This window comes from Bactrocera neohumeralis, unplaced genomic scaffold, assembly GCF_024586455.1.
Source record: "Bactrocera neohumeralis isolate Rockhampton unplaced genomic scaffold, APGP_CSIRO_Bneo_wtdbg2-racon-allhic-juicebox.fasta_v2 cluster11, whole genome shotgun sequence".
NCBI lineage: Eukaryota > Metazoa > Arthropoda > Insecta > Diptera > Tephritidae > Bactrocera > Bactrocera neohumeralis.
The window spans coordinates 14881337-14898751 of record NW_026089624.1 but is presented as its reverse complement, the minus strand read 5'-3'; the positions used below and the strand labels follow the sequence as shown (position 1 = coordinate 14898751).

Here is a 17415-nt window from a genome sequence, read left to right as displayed (position 1 = left end):
AAAAGAACCAAAATAAATAAAGAAAACAAATAATACCCCAATGACAGGAAATAAATACACATTATTAGTTTTTCGCATAGAATTCATTTCTAATTTTAAAAAATAACCCTGGTCGAACCAACACCTTGGCGCTTTCGGCTCTTTCGCGTTGAACTCCTTTTTACGTTGGCGGCCGCGCTTAAAAAAAAATAATAACTCTGGCCGATCCAACAGAGGGATTTATCAAGGTGAATTCTGAAAGATTTTACGTTGTCATCACACGATATTGAATTTTGTATTGACGGTATAATCTTCCTTTTTTATTTATTTTTATTCGATTACAAAATATGGTAACACTTTATTTTTGCTTGCTTGAAACCATTTTCTTTTTGTATGATTAAATGAATTTCAACAAAAGTTAGATATGGAATTAAAGTATTTTTACACTATTTAAAACATGCAAATGTATAGAACTAAATTGTGAATTGTTAGTAGATATAACAGTTAAAAAATATGTGTAAAATGCATTAATGTTTCAAATCCGCAACTATTTTCATACATATTTTTTTCTTGATCTTGATCTGGAAGATCTTTCCCTGCATATCTATTTAACCCCAAAATCGTAGGATGCTATTCTAAATCTCTGCCTTTGAATTCTTTTATGACGAACGCTTAAATGAATTTGTCTTTACTTTTTTACAAAGAGGACTAAATATATATACATATGTACAAGTCGTCACCTAAAATGCAAAATAACGTAACATCACTTATCATAGGTTTGCAGGAGAAGCAAAAAACAGTATAAGAAGAAAACCAATTGAGATATCGAAAAAAAATTTTAAATCTGAGTTAAAATGAAACTATAAGTATATCTTAGCTAAAATATAGATAAAAAATTAAGCAAAGTTTATAGTAGGTATTTTATGTTATTTTGAATTTTAATTTCTGGAACAAAATAACGTATGATCAATCTTAATTTGTACAAAAATAAAATATTTCCTTTTTCAATTTTAAATAAAAGCAGTTTTTCATATTTCATATTATTTTTATTATTAATGTGTAGTGCTGGAATTAAAGCTTCTGGGTCCTGCAGATTTTGCGGGTGCAAATAATTAGGCTCCTGAATTTCTAAAAGAGCACTCGGAAAACTTCACTCACTTTGACATTATACCGGATCACTTGGATCATGGAGTCGCTAAACCGAACTCTGCCTGCTCCTTCTCTACCCATATACCGAGGGAGTTTTGGGTGGGAAGAAGCCGTTAGAGAAGAGGGACAGTGAGCTTTTACACTGATGAATCAAAGCTTGTGGGGAAGGTTGGTGGAGGGGTCTTTTGTCAGGAGCTCTTTATCAACTCTGGTTTCACATTTCCTGACTATTGCAGTGTTTTTCAGGCTGATGTTGCAGTCATTAAGGTAGCAGTAGATTGACTACTCCAGAGTGCAGCCTCTTTCTTTAGAGAAGTGACCATCCATTCAGATAGCAGAGCGGCGATTCTAGCCTTGAACTCATTAATAATGAGAGAATTAAGAGCTGATTGAAGACCCAACGTCGCTATCAATAGCATCGAGTGTCTTTGTGATATGACTGATATGAGTGCCAGACCACAGCGGAATCGCAGGAAACTGTAAAGATCATGAGCTAGCACGAAAAGGCACCCTAGAACCGCTGTCGGTAGATAAGCTGGGACATCATGGAACATGCGTTGTTGCAAAAATCTTTTGGCCCAAGATTGTTCGCAAGAAATCTAGTGATCTGTTTGCCCTCAGTAAGGCTAGCCTTTGACTAGTTTTGTGGCTTTTAACACGCTATTGCCCTATTGGCATCCACGCAGTAAGACTGGGACGTCATCTGCAGAAGCTGTATGGAAGCAGATTAGGAGAAAACAACTCAACACTTCCTTTTTGGCTGTCTCGCCTTAGGGAGGTCAAAACTTAATCACTTGGGGGCGCATACCTTCAGACATCCCATCGAACTGGCGGGAATGAAAATTAAACGCCTGCGGAAATTTGTATTGGCTACTAAGCGTTTTGCCAATTTATAACTTCGAACACAGCTTCAACTTCGAGTTCAGCTTTTCTGTGGCTTCACAAAGAATATGTAGTTCACGTTCGATCTTTGATCAGCCATGTAACCTAAACTAACCAAGGCACATTGAACATAATCACTAAAAATAAACATAAACAATAAATGAAGGCTAACTTCGCTATAAAAAACACCCTGTTATATTTAAATACATGAGTGATGATACGTTATTTTGTTTAACGAAATCAAGCACTTGATGATACGTTTTTTTTGAATTTTTAATATAGCTTAGATATTTTTGATGAAGAAGAAGAAGCTTAAAATTTGTAACACATATGTAATGTGATGTGGTGAATCGTAATCAGTAAAAAACTCAATTTCGAATTTTTTGATAATACGTTATTTTGCATTTTAGATGACGAAATGTGTTGAATCTGAGTGAAAATTAGATACACGGTTCCATTACTTCAAAATAGTGTACCCGGAGGTAAATTATTTTTAAAAGAAAAAGTTATGGGAACTGGATGAAAACAGTTAAAAACAGTTAAAAACAATCGCACATGTGACTTGGAAAACTTTTGAAATTATATTCAGGAGGAGGATGATCTTTCCAATCAAGTTCGATCGTGTAAATAATATCCGGTTGAAACGCAACTCGCAATTGCATTATATCGCTTGAGTTATAGCGGTGAAGGCGCTACTCTGTCAAAGATTGCGGGCTTATTTGGAATCAAGTGAGAGTTTGCCATATTTTCGCATAATGTTTTAACGTGCTTCTTTATTCTAGAACATAAGTGAACGCGTCTTTAGTGCGCTATTAAAGTATAAAGATTAGTATATATGTACATATGTATTTTGACCTAATACCGAGGAAGCCAAAAAGCTCATTGCAGAAACGTGGACTGAGTTACCTGACTACGTAGGGTACGTAGGTTCTTCTATTGGTAGAAAAACCATCACAAAACCCAGAAACGTACTTTTCATAGAAGTACATATATTTCAGATAGCATTGATGATGCATGTATTTTTAATAATTGCGAATTGTCAAATAAAGCAGATAAAATTTTTGGAAGTGGAGGGATCAGAGGTGACAGTTCATATAAATTATTTAGTGCTGCTTTTTAAAACAAAGTATTCAATCGCAATGGAAATAAAATTTAACACTGTTTTGGAATGCGAAAGGAAACTTTTGGGAGTCTAAAAAACTTACGACTCCAAGTCAAAAATGAAAACAGAATGAAAAGAGTAAATAATTTGACTCTGAGCACGAAATTTACGAGTTATTACTGTACCAGTGAAGGGGAGATAAGGCGGCGAGCAATCTTTGAAGTATTAAACAAAGCAAACAATCAACGCTATTTGGTATGTCCGCCCATAACGCCCGAACACAGCACGGAAAGACGTGAAAAATTGACATTTTTGCAAAATCACCTTCGATTTCGCAATTTATGTATATATTTATAACTCAAAAATGACTTAACCGATTTGGCTGAAAATAGGTGATGAGGTAGCTTGGAACCTCGGGACAGGCATAGGCTACTTTTTATCGTTTTATTTATTTTATTATTTTTAAAAGTCACAACAATTTATAAATAAAAAAACATATATTTCAAAACATAAGCATGTGTTCAACATTAATGTTAGAATCATTTGAACATTTTTTACTTCAAAAATTCAAAATAACATCAAACAGCTACTGGCGCGTACAATGGTTTTTGTTTACATACACATATGTATATATGAATTATAGTCATAGTTGCAACTGAGCAAAAAAAGATTGAATCATAAATTGAGATTAGTGCATAATAGCTGACAAATATTCCTGAAGCATTGCACAGAACAATGCAATATTAAAAAGGAACGAACAAGTCTGTGTTTTCTTACATGTAGTATCTGGGTTTAAGCTGACGATTTCGCAATTACAATCGATGAATGTTGAACAAAACAATTTGCTGAGTAGCCAGAAGTTACACGAAGGTAAATCAGGCGTATGCGGTGGTTGCGGCACGATATTAGTTGAAAATGTGGTAAAATGATCAAGAAAAACCAATGCAGTAAGAGATGGTGCATTATCACACTTTTTTGTTCAATAAATTCAGACATATGTATGTAGTAAAAATCGCAAAATTCACTTTTAGAGCCTTACAAAACGACGCGTATCTCAAAACTAATGAAAATTCTGACATGAAATTTAGCATAGATGTCACAAACTACTTACAGAAGAAAAAAAATTTCTGATTCGAAAAACAAGCGAAGTATAAATTAAAAAAATATCTTTCAATTTGATCACAGTAGTATATGTGTAATGATATACGATGTAGATGCAGAGACTGAGAAGATGTTGTTATATCATACGTATTTATGTATGTGGTATTCCTTATGTGATTTACGAAGTAAATGTTAGAAATACTGAAGGCATTTACATACATATGTACTTATATAAGTTAACACAGTGGTTCACACCGTCAGCTAACTCCCACCGTTGGTCAATAGCTGGAAACTTTATACCACCCAATTGCTGACACTGCATCAGCAATATCAGTTAGTGAATCCACACGCGCGTCCGTTCAACTGCTGACGCCGCAACTATTGGCAACGTGACCAGGTACAGGCATAGGTTTAATTTAGACTTAAGAAATAATTTGTTATTAGTTTTTAGACAGCATTTAATAAAGAAAGACCGCGGACGTGAGTCCGCTAGTTTTTAAAAATTAAATCGATAAAATAAAAACTTAATTGGCGCCCGAGCAGGGACCAGCTGAAGTTTGAAGTCCGGTTCGCGTTGTGATAAAAATCAAAAGTCGCGCGCGGAGAACGGCCGAAGAGAAACCACAGCAAATATACAAAGAACACACGGACCAAACGAGCTGGTCTAGCAACCCAACAACAGCGTTAGGATCCAATAGGAATACGTGCGCAACGAGGGACCTTAGTAGGAAAAGCAAACGGGAGAACACCCCACGCGCCAGGAGGATAGTAAAGTAAGCATTAAATATTAAGATAATTTAAGATCGTAAAAGAAAAAAAAAGAAGTGGAAAAATTAGTAAAAATAGGAAAATTAATAATTTTTAAATATAAAGAAAAGAAAAGAAAGAAACAAACTTGCATTAAATATTGAAATAATTTAAGATCGTAAAAGGAAAAAAGAAGTGGAAAAATTGGTAAAAATAGAAAAATTAATAATTTTTAAATATAAAGAAAAGAAAAGAAAGAAACAAACTTGCATTAAATATTGAAATAATTTAAGATCGTAAAAGAAAAGAAGTGGAAAAATTAATAAAAATAAGAAAATAAAAGAATAAAGGAAAGAAAGGAAAGAAACCAATTTACAAATGAAAAATTTTTTTAAGGTAGTTTAAAGAATACTGAGAGATAAATCCATTTTTGTACCAATAATAACGGGCTTGTACAGCCAATAATAAAATAATAAATATAAAAGCTGCGATTCACCACCTAACGGGGACCCTCCAGCTTATAAAAATTAAATTCTCTGCGATTCACCACCTATCGGGGGACCCTCCGGTTCTTAATAACTACAGTCCAACTCTGCGATTCACCACCAAAGGGACCCTCCAGAGGATAAGGACATATAACTAAAAACAATAATATTCTCAAGATATCTAATAAAATTATGCCAACCAACCCTATACGACCCATACGACCTGCTGTGCTAAACGCACCCACCGCAGGCAATACCCAAACATCCTATCCTGTTCCAAATTCTGGCGAAATGAATTTGGAGCAATTAACCAATATTATAAGTGGTGTGGTCACAAACATTTTAAGACAAGAAGGACGAAACATAGTCCAAGCTGCACTTAATCCAAACGCAAACTTTGCAAACTTAAGTGACGTGACTATAGACCCTACACTGACAAATAACATAAACGACCTAGACAAAATCCCTGATGTGGTAAGATGTCTTCGTGAATTCTCTGGGAATCCAGGCGAATTCAGTTCCTGGAAGAAAAGCGTAGACAGAATTTTGGAAATATACGAACCTCAAAGAGGATCGCCAAAATACTACGGTATCCTTAACGTAGTAAGAAACAAAATCGTGGGCAACGCAGACATTGCCCTCGAATCATATAACACACCTTTAGAATGGAAGGCTAATTCAAAATGCCTTACTCTCCATTACGCCGATAAAAGGGACGTAGGTACCTTAGAGTACCAAATGACGTCATTATTTCAGGGTAGCCATACTATTCAGGAATTTTACCAAAGGGTATATTCGCACCTATCTCTCATTCTTAATAAACTTGGTTGCATGGAAATCGGTGCTGAATCCATGCATTTACTCACACGAACTTATCGTGACAAAGCCCTTGACACTTTTATTCGAGGACTGAATGGCGATTTGCCAAGGCTCCTTGGCATGAGAGAACCCGTAGACCTCCCTCAAGCTCTTCACTTATGTCTTAAGTTAGAAAACCAGAAATTTCGTTCGCATTACGCGATCAATAATAATTCCCACGTTAGAAAAACTCAGGATTTTCGCCCACCTCTTCCGCCTAAAAAGGCCACCAACGAATTTTACCCACAATTGGCTTACATTCCTAAGCCATATTTATCTAAACCGAACTACGTGCCTCAGCAACGGCAACAACCAAATTTTAACTATAGCAATTCTCCAAACTTTCAGCACACATATCAACATCCCGCTAGGCCACAACCCCCACGTCCTTTCGGACTTCCGCGTCCGGAGCCAATGGATGTAGACCATTCCCTACAGACAAAAGCGGTTAACTATATGAATAGAAATGCACCCAATAACCAAGCTTGGAAACGACCGTCAAATTGCCCTCCACAAGTGCCTTTCAAACAACAAAGGAACTTCCATATAGAAACCGGTAGAGAAGATCTATATGACCAACAAGCCACATATGACCACCATGACGAACAAATCTTGACATCGACAAAGGAAGAATACGAAGCAATGTTAAACAACGAACAAATCGAACAACTAGTTCAAGAGAATAGCCAACCCGACTACATAGATATTAATTTTTTAGGATGAAAAGTTCTTCGTTGCCTTATATAGAATTTAGAACGAAGAACGGAAATTTTTTAAAAATACTTATAGATACAGGATCAAGCAAAAATTACATACAACCACAACTTGTAGCAAAACCAATTCCTAATGAAAAAGCTTTTTTTGCAAATTCCACAGCAGGAAAGATTCAAATTACCCATCATACAATAATTAATCTAGCTCAAATAGATAACTCGAATTTGAAATTTTTTATCCTACCAGGACTGAAATCTTTTGTTGGTATTATCGGAAACGATAGCCTCAAACGCCTCAATGCAACTATAAACATTCGCGATGACATAATTAAATTCGGTAACGGTAAAGAAATAAGAAAAAAACAGAAGCTTTCTTCTACAGTAAACAGTATTGACGTAAGGACAGAACATATGACACCTTCTCAGAAATTCCTCATTCAAAATTGCAAACAAATATTCTCAGTTATTTTCTGATCCAAATAAAAAACTAACCTGCACTACTACCGTAGTAGGCGAAATCAGGACTTCTTCAGATACACCCGTTTACACCAGATACTACCCATACCCTATTGGCATGAGAGAATTCGTCACCAAGGAAATCCAAACCTTACTCAAAGATTGCATAATAAGACCATCACGTTCTCCATACAACTCACCAGTTTGGGTTGTTCCAAAAAAATTAGACGCCTCCGGCGAAAAGAAATTTAGACTCGTAATCGATTACAGAAAATTAAATAATGTTACCATTTCCGACAAATACCCCATACCCGAAATAAATGAAATTATTGCGCAATTAGGAAATAATAAATATTTTTCTGTATTGGATTTAAAAAGTGGATTCCACCAAATTCCTTTAAAAGAATCCGACATTGAAAAAACAGCATTTTCTGTCAATAATGGCAAATATGAGTTTACACGACTCCCATTCGGGCTGAAAAACGCTCCTTCTATATTTCAAAGAGCCTTAGATGATATTCTAAGAAACTATATAGGTAAAATTTGCTATGTCTACATACATTGATGACATAATAGTTTTCGGCGAAGATGAAGAAAGCCATCTCCAAAATATTGAACAAATATTTCGCACTCTGAAAGAAGCAAATATGAAAGTTCAACTGGACAAATGCGAATTCTTCCGAAATGAAGTCGAATTCTAAGGCTTTATTATTTCAACAAGTGGTGTAAAAACCAATCCTTCAAAAGTAGAAGCTATACAAAATTTCCCAAGTCCGAAAACTTTGAAAGACTTAAGATCTTTCCTTGGCCTTTCCGGCTACTACCGCCGCTTCATAAGGGATTATGCTAAATTAGCAAAGCCCCTTACTTCGCTCTTAAGAGGGGAGGATGGACGCATTTCAAAAAATGCATCCTGTAAAAAGCAGATAACTCTCAATAGCGCAGCACTAGAAGCCCTCAATAAAATAAAATCCTCACTCGTTTCAAAGGAAGTAGTCCTAGCATATCCTGACTTTAATAAAGATTTTCACCTCACCACTGATGCATCTAATTATGCTCTCGGAGCAGTTTTAGAACAATCAGGCAAACCCATAGCATTCATATCCCGTTCACTAAGTAAAGCCGAAGAAAATTACGCCGCAAATGAAAAAGAAATGCTGGCAATAATATGGGCACTTAATAGTTTCAGAAGTTATTTGTATGGTTCACCCAAAGTAATCATTTTCACAGACCACCAACCTCTAACCTATGCATTAAGTAATAAGAATTATAACGGAAAAATGAAAAGATGGAAATGCATCCTCGAAGAGTACAATTACGAAATGAAATACAAACCAGGAAAGACAAACGTTTTAGCCGACGCACTATCGAGACCTCCACAGACTGACGTTAACGCCCTAACGACTACTGACCATAGCGACGAAAGTTCCGCACATCAGCTCATCCCAGCTACTGAAACACCTATAAATGCCTTCAAAAATCAACTATTCATCTTTATCGGTGACATAGATAACTATACGTTTGAAATACCATTTCCCTGTTTCCATGGACATACAATTACAAAACGAGAATATTCGACACAGGACATTATAGACATATTTAAACAACACCTTGACCCAGCATTACTTAACGGTTTATATACTACAGAAAGCTTAATGGGAAAAATTCAGGAAGTATATCCACTTCACTTTGCAAATATCAAAATTAGATTCACACAAACCCTACTTCAAGACATCGTGTCAGAGACAGAACAGGAAGAAATAATCATTAAAGAACATCAGAGAGCACACAGAAATAGTCGCGAAAACAAAACACAAATATTACAGAAATTTTACTTTCCAAGCATGCATTCTAAAATCGAAAAAACAGTTAAACAATGTTCCATATGTCGTGAGCATAGATATGATAGACAACGCAAAAATACAGGACGGTACACTAAGACTGATACACATCATTGACCTGGACCGTTACGAACAATTCCTAACAGAAACTTATGACGAAATAATAACTAAAATTCCTAAAGATAATTTCCTTTATCCTATACTCAAACATGAAACCACCCAAACCTTTGAAATCCTTAACACCCTTAAACCCATAGAAAATAACAAAAGAAGAAGATCAATTGACATACTAGAAACGGCATGGAAATATATTGCTGGATCCCCTGATCATAATGATCTTAATATTATAAATGAGAATTTGAATAATCTTAACCAAAATAATAACAATCAATTAATAATTAACAATTTATATGAAAAACGCATAAACAATATAACGAATAATGTTAATAAAATGTTAAATACTATAAAAAAAGATGAAGATACAATCACAGAAGTTATGATAAATCTGCAAAATAGAATAAGATTAATCAAAGAAGAATTAATCAATATAAAATATGCCATTCAATGAGCAAAAAGGAATATAATAAATTCAATAATTTTAAGCAATGACGAAATCAAAATTTCAATTAAGAAACTTAAAGAGGAACAAATGCCTTTTAAAAACGCTGAAGAAGCATTAAAATTTTCGAAAATAAATGTATTAAGTAACGATACAATAATTTTATATATGCTAAAAATTCCACTAACATTATTAGGGTGTTCACAGTTCTATATTATCTGATGTGTTAATTTTGCCATCTGTTAACTTCAAAACATTTTACCACGTGGTAACTTTGTTTGTTGTTGTTTCCTATACAAGTTCGAAATAACAGTCTTAGTCAAAATTACTCTACTTTACTTCGTGTTTTTGTTTCCTGGTAAAGTGGCAACTTTGATCAGCTGACTATTCGCGTTTAGAAAAAATGGAAAGCAACACAGAAATACAGAAGGTAAACGCAATTCGCAATATTTTTATAGCAAATTAATTTTTAATTCTTGAATAAAAATGTCTCATTTAAATGGAAAGCAAAATATATTGAACGCACTCAGCTACAAATGTATACTGGACATAACCGCTAATGATTCTAGTATATAGATATATATACTAATTACATAAAATTACCTACCGAAGTTATTTTTTACAATTTTGTTAAAGGCAGTGACGAAGAGGATGACGATATCCTAATAAAATTTGCCATTGATGCAGCGCTTATTATAGCTAATCGGAGAAGTACCCATTTGGGTATACCAAAGTCTTCGCAATGGGTCAATAATGTTCTTCCCAGATTTGATAGTGGCCGCATGCGACAAATGTTGCGCATAGAATTCTTTGAGTTCAACTATATATTATCCTTAATCAAGCAAGACCCTGTTTTCCAAAACAAAAATTTTGTTCCACAATTACCAATCGATCTTCAACTAAAGATAACACTTTTTCGTCTGGGATCAAGTGGAGAGAGTGCCTCTATTAGAAAGATTGCAACATTGTTCGGAATAGGCGATGGCGGAACAGTTACCAAAGTGACAGAGCGGGTTATTACCGCATTGATTAATTTAAAATCTACATTTTTATGTTGGCCATCTAGAGAAGAAAGGCGAAAGATTGTCACAAAAACAATGAAAGAGCTTCCAGGATGTATTGGCTATGTTGACGGTACTGAAATCAGATTAGCAGAGTCGCCTTCAAAAGATCACGAACTATACTTCTCTCGCAAAAAACAGTATGCCATAAAAATGCAAGTAGTATGTGACTATTCACTAAGAATTAGACAAGCGACAATAGGATACCGAGGAAGCGTGCATGATGCTAAAATTTTTGCCGAATCTGCAATAGGTAAAAACCCACAAAATTATTTCTGTCATCGGGAATGGATTGCTGGCGATTCGGCATATCCGCTAAGCCAACATCTTATTACACCTTTTCGACAAAACAGTACTGAGCAGTCAAAAGAAATGAGAGATGCATTCAATCAATATTTCTCTAAATATAGAGTACGTGTAGAAAATTGTTTTGGGAAATTAAAAGAAAAATTTTGCAGTTTAAAAGAACTACGGTTCCGATTAACGAACGAAACTAATTATAAAAATTGTTGTAGATGGATTTTGGCATGTTGTATCCTTCACAACATGCTGCTACAATTTAACTTAGACGAAAATCCTAGTTTAGAAAGCCAAGAAGAAACAGACTTCCCACAAGAAATTTATGAACACGACGACCTAAGAAAAGCTCTATCACATTTTGTAAACAATAAAGATATAATTATTTAATTTTATGTAGTATATATGTATAGTTTTATTTTTTAATTTTTAATTCCTCCATTGCTATTCGTTTGCAAAAGAGGTTTTTATCAACACAGGCTTCAGTTATTTAAATTGAATTAGTTTCGTATAGAAATCTAAACTTTACAAATTTTCATCGAAATATTCAACTTTTTAGTCGACATTTTTAGCCTTTTTGGTATGCAGTTCAATAGCCTATTAAATTTTATTGAAATAAAAGATGTTTAATATTTTTCTAATGAAGGTGTTATACATGTTTTCTTCATATAACGCGATTTATTTTCTATATGGAAGAAAATACTTAGGCCTGCGACATTTTTATTGCATTATTTTCATTTTTTCCATTTCAATTCTTTCTTTCATTTCCAATTCTTTCATAGCTATTCTCTCCCTCATTTGAATTTCCATAACTTGAATTTCCCTGTCAGCTTTTTTTTCTACCAACTCTTTTTCAAATTTTTCTTTATCAAACAACAATTGTTGCTCTTTTAGGATTAATTCATTTTCCCTCATGTTAAATTCCTTCTCGATTCTGTCTTTTTTTGCATCCAATAAGCTGGAGTGTACATCGAGAACGTCTGATAGGGCTGTACGCGAATATATACCCTTTCGGACAGCCTTTGACGTAGAAGGGGTGACCAGAGGCTCGGGTAATGCCACGATTTCCTCGACGATTATATCAGAGGACGTGGCAACTTCTGGTGAACCAGTACATGCAATGTCCTCGGTATCCAATACAAGGCAGTTTGAAGTGAGCTCCCTATAGCCAAAAATGTCTTCTAAGTCATCGTACCGGGGACACATCCTTACGATCGCGTCTAAAAATGAAGTGTATTTTAGGATATATACATTTAAAAATTTATGATGTGTAGAACCTACTTTTGGTAGTGTCACAATTATCCATGGTGCCACTTCCCGTTGTATTTTGCCAGGACTTGGCCTTGGTGTACTGCAATCTTAAGTTTTTTACCTTGCAACGCACCAGAGTCCAATGCAAGTCGCTGCCAGTTTGGTTTAAAAATCTTTTATAATAATGTTGGGCCGTTGGTTTCTCTAGTGGCTATTGTCCCTCAAAAGTTGATTAAACTTTCATTTTCGTTGTCGGTCCACTTTCTGTAGGGAGCCTTTCGAACACGCTTATGTACAACCTGCAATAGAACAATTATAGGCAGAATATTTTCATATTTATATTTAAAAATATTGCGAATTGCGTTTACCTTCTGTATTTCTGTGTTGCTTTCCATTTTTTCTAAACGCGAATAGTCAGCTGATCAAAGTTGCCACTTTACCAGGAAACAAAAACACTAATTGTGCGTTCACAGTTTAAATGTCAAATATCGGGCAAAGTTGCCACATATGAAATTTCCCATAAACTGTGAATACAATATATATGAAACATTTAAGAGAGTAACTATAAGACCTGTAAAAAAGGAAAATAATACTGTAATTAAAACTGACTACAATGAAATTATTAAAGGAAAAACCACTCTGTTTGGAATTAAAAGTGAATGTGAAAACTTTAATGACTTATAAATTTGCAAAGAAGTAAATTTAGTTAATTTAAGTAATGAAGAATATATAAATAGAATAGTAAACAGCCAAAATTCCACATGTACCATAACGAACGCGAATCACGTACCAATAATAGAGGAAATAAAACCAGGAGTAATACTGCTGAACCAATTCAACGGAAAAATAGAAGCTGATGAGACAATTCAAGCAATAAATGGGACACATGTTGTAATATTCTATAACTCAACAATTAAAATCAACAATCAGTTATTTAGAAATAACGAAGCGAAACCAATTGAAGCTATTCCCGCAATTCTACAACCAGCGCCATTAGAAAAGGAACGCATCGAGTTATTATCCTTGGGAGCTCTAAAGGAATTGCATCTCACTAACATCAAACGAATCAACTTTCTCAGGAAAGCTACACTATCCATTGGCAGCTTGACATCGGTAGCTTTAATTACTACCATTATCATTTTCACCCTATTACGAAGGAAAAAAATTGAAATCAAGTATATAGAAAAAGAGTCAACAAAAACAAATACGAGGCAAGTTCCCCCTCTAGAAGATACCAAAGATATTCAAAATTATATTAAATTTAACGATTTACATTTCTACTGATGATCGAGGACGATCATATTTAAGAGGGGAGGAGTTAACACAGTGGTTCACACCGTCAGCTAATTCCCACCGTTGGTCAATAGCTGGAAACTTTAAACCACCCAATTGCTGACACTGCATCAGCAATATCAGTTAGTGACTCCACACGCGAGTTATATGTACATACAAGTACATACATACATATATATACATATATATATAAATACTTATATATTTTACAAACATACTTGTCATATACTTACACATAATTACTTAAATATAAACATACATATATGTACATGCACAGCTAGACGAAAACCAATAACTTGTAAACAAATGAGATGTTAAAATGTAATACAAAATAATGCAACAACAAACAATGAAGACATTTGTTTGTCAGCAACATATGCAGCAACAATGCTGTAATAAAATAACATTCATCGGCGATCAGGACTACCGCCAAATCACCTGACAAATGTCTGTAGCTAATGTTGTTGTTGTCATAGCAGTAATGAAAACCAAAGAGCGACCGTTAAATGGTCCGACTAAGCAAACAACAAATTGTAAGGATAGCGGATATAAAATATTTGTTTACTCACTACTATAAATAGGCTAAGTAGTTAGAAATATTTTTAATTTAAGTTTCGGAGTTAAATGAATAAAGATATATTATTCTGACTCGCAGTTCGTTGACTTATTTTTCTTTAACTGGCGCAGTCGGTTACTGCTATAGCCTAAAAGTGTTGAAAACGAAGGTGTTTAAAATTTATACCGCAGAAACAACGCAGGCAATAAAAAGTTAATTTTATAAAAAAAAATTTAAACAATTAAACAAATAAAAAGTGTTGAAAGCAAAGGCATTTTTTGCTGCAGAAACAACACAGACAGTGAACATTTACTAATAAAAAAAAAAGAAAAATATAAGAAACTGTGCGAGTTCAAAAACTTTAAGCAAGTTAAATTCATATTATAAAGTTTATAAAACTAGTGAATCAACCGAAATACTTTTTACCACGGTGAACCTTTAACAAAGTGAAGGCAAAAAGTTTTTGAGCAAGTATATTGCTCTTGAAAGTATTGTGAACTCTGAAAGTAGTGACTTCTTGGTTTTTGAATCAAAAAAAAAAAAAAAAAAAAAAAAAAAAAAAAAAAAAAAAAAAAACTTTAAAATCTACAAAAACTATTTGAATTTTTTACAACGTAGTACAAAAATAAATAATTTAACAATGGCTGATGAAAATTTGCCAGATAACGCTACCATGGCTCAATGCCTTAGTGCGATCACGAGGCTTTTGGCCCAATCAGCGGCGCAGCAACCAACATCCTTAAGAAATAAAATTGAAAGGGATTTAAAATATTTACCCCCTTTCAATGGTGAATCGAAAATGCTACCTGCATTTATTAACTCAGTTGATCGGGTTATGGTGGATTATGAGTCACAGAAAGAATTAACTTTTCAAATTGTGTTCGACTTGAAAATACAAGGAGATGCCAAAAATTATTTGCAACTGGACAGACCAGCAGACTGGGATACTTGCAAGAAGAAGTTGAAGCAGCACTTCAAATCATCAAAGGACCAGATGCAGTTAACTAGGGATATAACGTTACTTAGAGTAAGTTCTATTTTAGATTTAAGCAAAAAAGTGAAAGCCATTATAAATGATATAACGGAATTTTGTGCATTTGATGATAATGGTGTAACGATGAGGGAAATTTTTTCCGGAATGTTAATCCAAAGGATTAAACAGTTAGCTTCTGGAACATTTGCATATGCTATTAGAAATATAATTAGTTTAGCCAGTGCTGAGGCTACCATTCATGAATTCATAGGAATGGATGAAGGAAATTTAAATACTTTTTTTTTAATAAAGAATAATTCAAAAAACTATTCAAGCAATAAACTTCAAAATCAATTTAACAGCGAACCAAACTATCAACAAAATAATACCAGTAGTTTTAGGGATCAAAATAGTAACAGTAGACCTTCTAACCAAAATGTAGTCACTAATAATAACCTTTGTAGGGGTAATAGCGGAAATTTTACCAATCAATCTTCATTTTCTAATCAATTAAATAGTCAAAGGCCAAATCCTGGCAGTTCCAATAGACGTAATAATAATAGCTATAATAATACACAGCAAACCAGGCAATCAGTTATTCCAATGGAAGTAGATACAGTAAGTCATACTGAAGAAGAAAGAAACGATACAGAAGAAATTTTTTTTTTAAATTAGCCTCGGATTTTACAAAAATATATATAAAAATTACTTTATTTAATAAACAATGGATAGCACTAGTAGACACAGGATCAACTTTAAGCATACTTAAGGAAAGCAGTTTTAATAAATTTGATTTACCTACAATTAATGAAAAATAAAAAACTATATTAAATACAATTAATGGCTTGGTCAGTAATCCTAGTAAAAAGGTAATTACACCATGTCCAAATGAGTTTAGTGCTCCACAAAATGCTAGAATGAAATGGATAATGTTGCAATTTAATAAACCATTTGATTTAATATTAGGTATGGATTGGATAGTAAAGAACGTAAAAAGTATAGATGTAGAAAATTTCGAAATTAAATTAGTTAATAATATACGTCTTCCTTTTTTATCAAAAATAATGCAAAATTATGGAGAAGTTATGGAAATTAGTGAAGACCAAACTATAGATTTAAGTCACTTGAATAAACAAGAAAAACAAGTAATTAATAAACTTTTGAAAAAATTTAGTAAATTAATATATAGAGAAGGTGATAGTTTAACTAATACAAATTCAATTGTTCATGAAATAAGGACTATTAGTAATCAACAAATTAACTCAAGAGTTTATAGATTACCACCAAAACACGAAGAGGAAGTTAGGAAACAAATTAATGATATGGAAAAACAAGGGATCATAAGGAAGAGCAGAAGCAAGTACAGCTCTTCTATTATAGTTGTACCAAAAAAGAAAGATAAGTCTGGTATTCAAAAGTATAGAATTGTAGTGGATTATAGGAGGCTAAATCAACTTACTATTGATGATAAGTATCCTTTGCCTAATATCGACAGTATTTTAGATAAATTAGGTAAAGCGCAATACTTCAGCACCCTGGATTTAGCAAAGGGTTACCACCAGATATTAATGGCAGAAAAGGATATTGAGAAAACAGCATTTGTAGCACCATCTGGATTGTATGAGTACGTTAGAATGCCATTTGGTCTCAAAAACGCCCCTGCGACGTTTCAGAGATTAATTAATGAAGTTCTGAGAGAATATATTAATAAAATCTGTGTGGTATACCTGGATGACATCCTTATATTTTCCACCTCTCTAGAAGAGCATGAAATATCCTTACAGAAAATTTTTTCCAAATTACAAGAGCATAATTTAAAAATCCAACCCGAAAAGTGTAGTTTTCTTCAAAAAGAAACTCCTTTTTTAGGTCATATCTTAACGGCAAATGGAATAAAACCAAATCCAAACAAAATCGAAATAATACAAAACTTACAGATTCCAAAAACTGAAAAGCAATTAAAAGGATTTCTAGGTATAACGGGTTATTACCGTAAATTTATTAAGGATTATTCAAACATTGCGTATCTAATGATAAAGTATTTGAAAAAGGATTATAAAATTAATATAAATGATCCACAATATATAGCAAGTTTTGAGAATCTTAAAGCAT

General features: G+C 33.7%; 3 protein-coding genes across 3 annotated transcripts in view; 2 read left to right on the top strand and 1 right to left on the bottom strand.

Moving 5' to 3' along the window:
* LOC126766083 (zinc finger protein 2) overlaps positions 1-17415 on the top strand; it is a 366591-nt gene that overhangs the window by 334681 nt on the left and 14495 nt on the right. The gene's annotated exons all lie outside the window — the stretch shown is intronic.
* LOC126766144 (uncharacterized) lies at positions 10221-11620 on the top strand. The gene is made up of 3 exons (XM_050484009.1): positions 10221-10302; positions 10380-10440; positions 10509-11620. Exons 1-3 carry the CDS (start codon positions 10276-10278, stop codon positions 11618-11620), a joined length of 1200 nt encoding a protein of 399 aa, XP_050339966.1. The 5' UTR covers positions 10221-10275.
* On the bottom strand, positions 11627-12666 carry LOC126766194 (uncharacterized). Its single transcript, XM_050484091.1, has 2 exons — positions 12512-12666; positions 11627-12450 (listed from the first exon to the last, which is right to left on the bottom strand). Exons 1-2 carry the CDS (start codon positions 12534-12536, stop codon positions 11951-11953), a joined length of 525 nt encoding a protein of 174 aa, XP_050340048.1. The 5' UTR covers positions 12537-12666; the 3' UTR covers positions 11627-11950.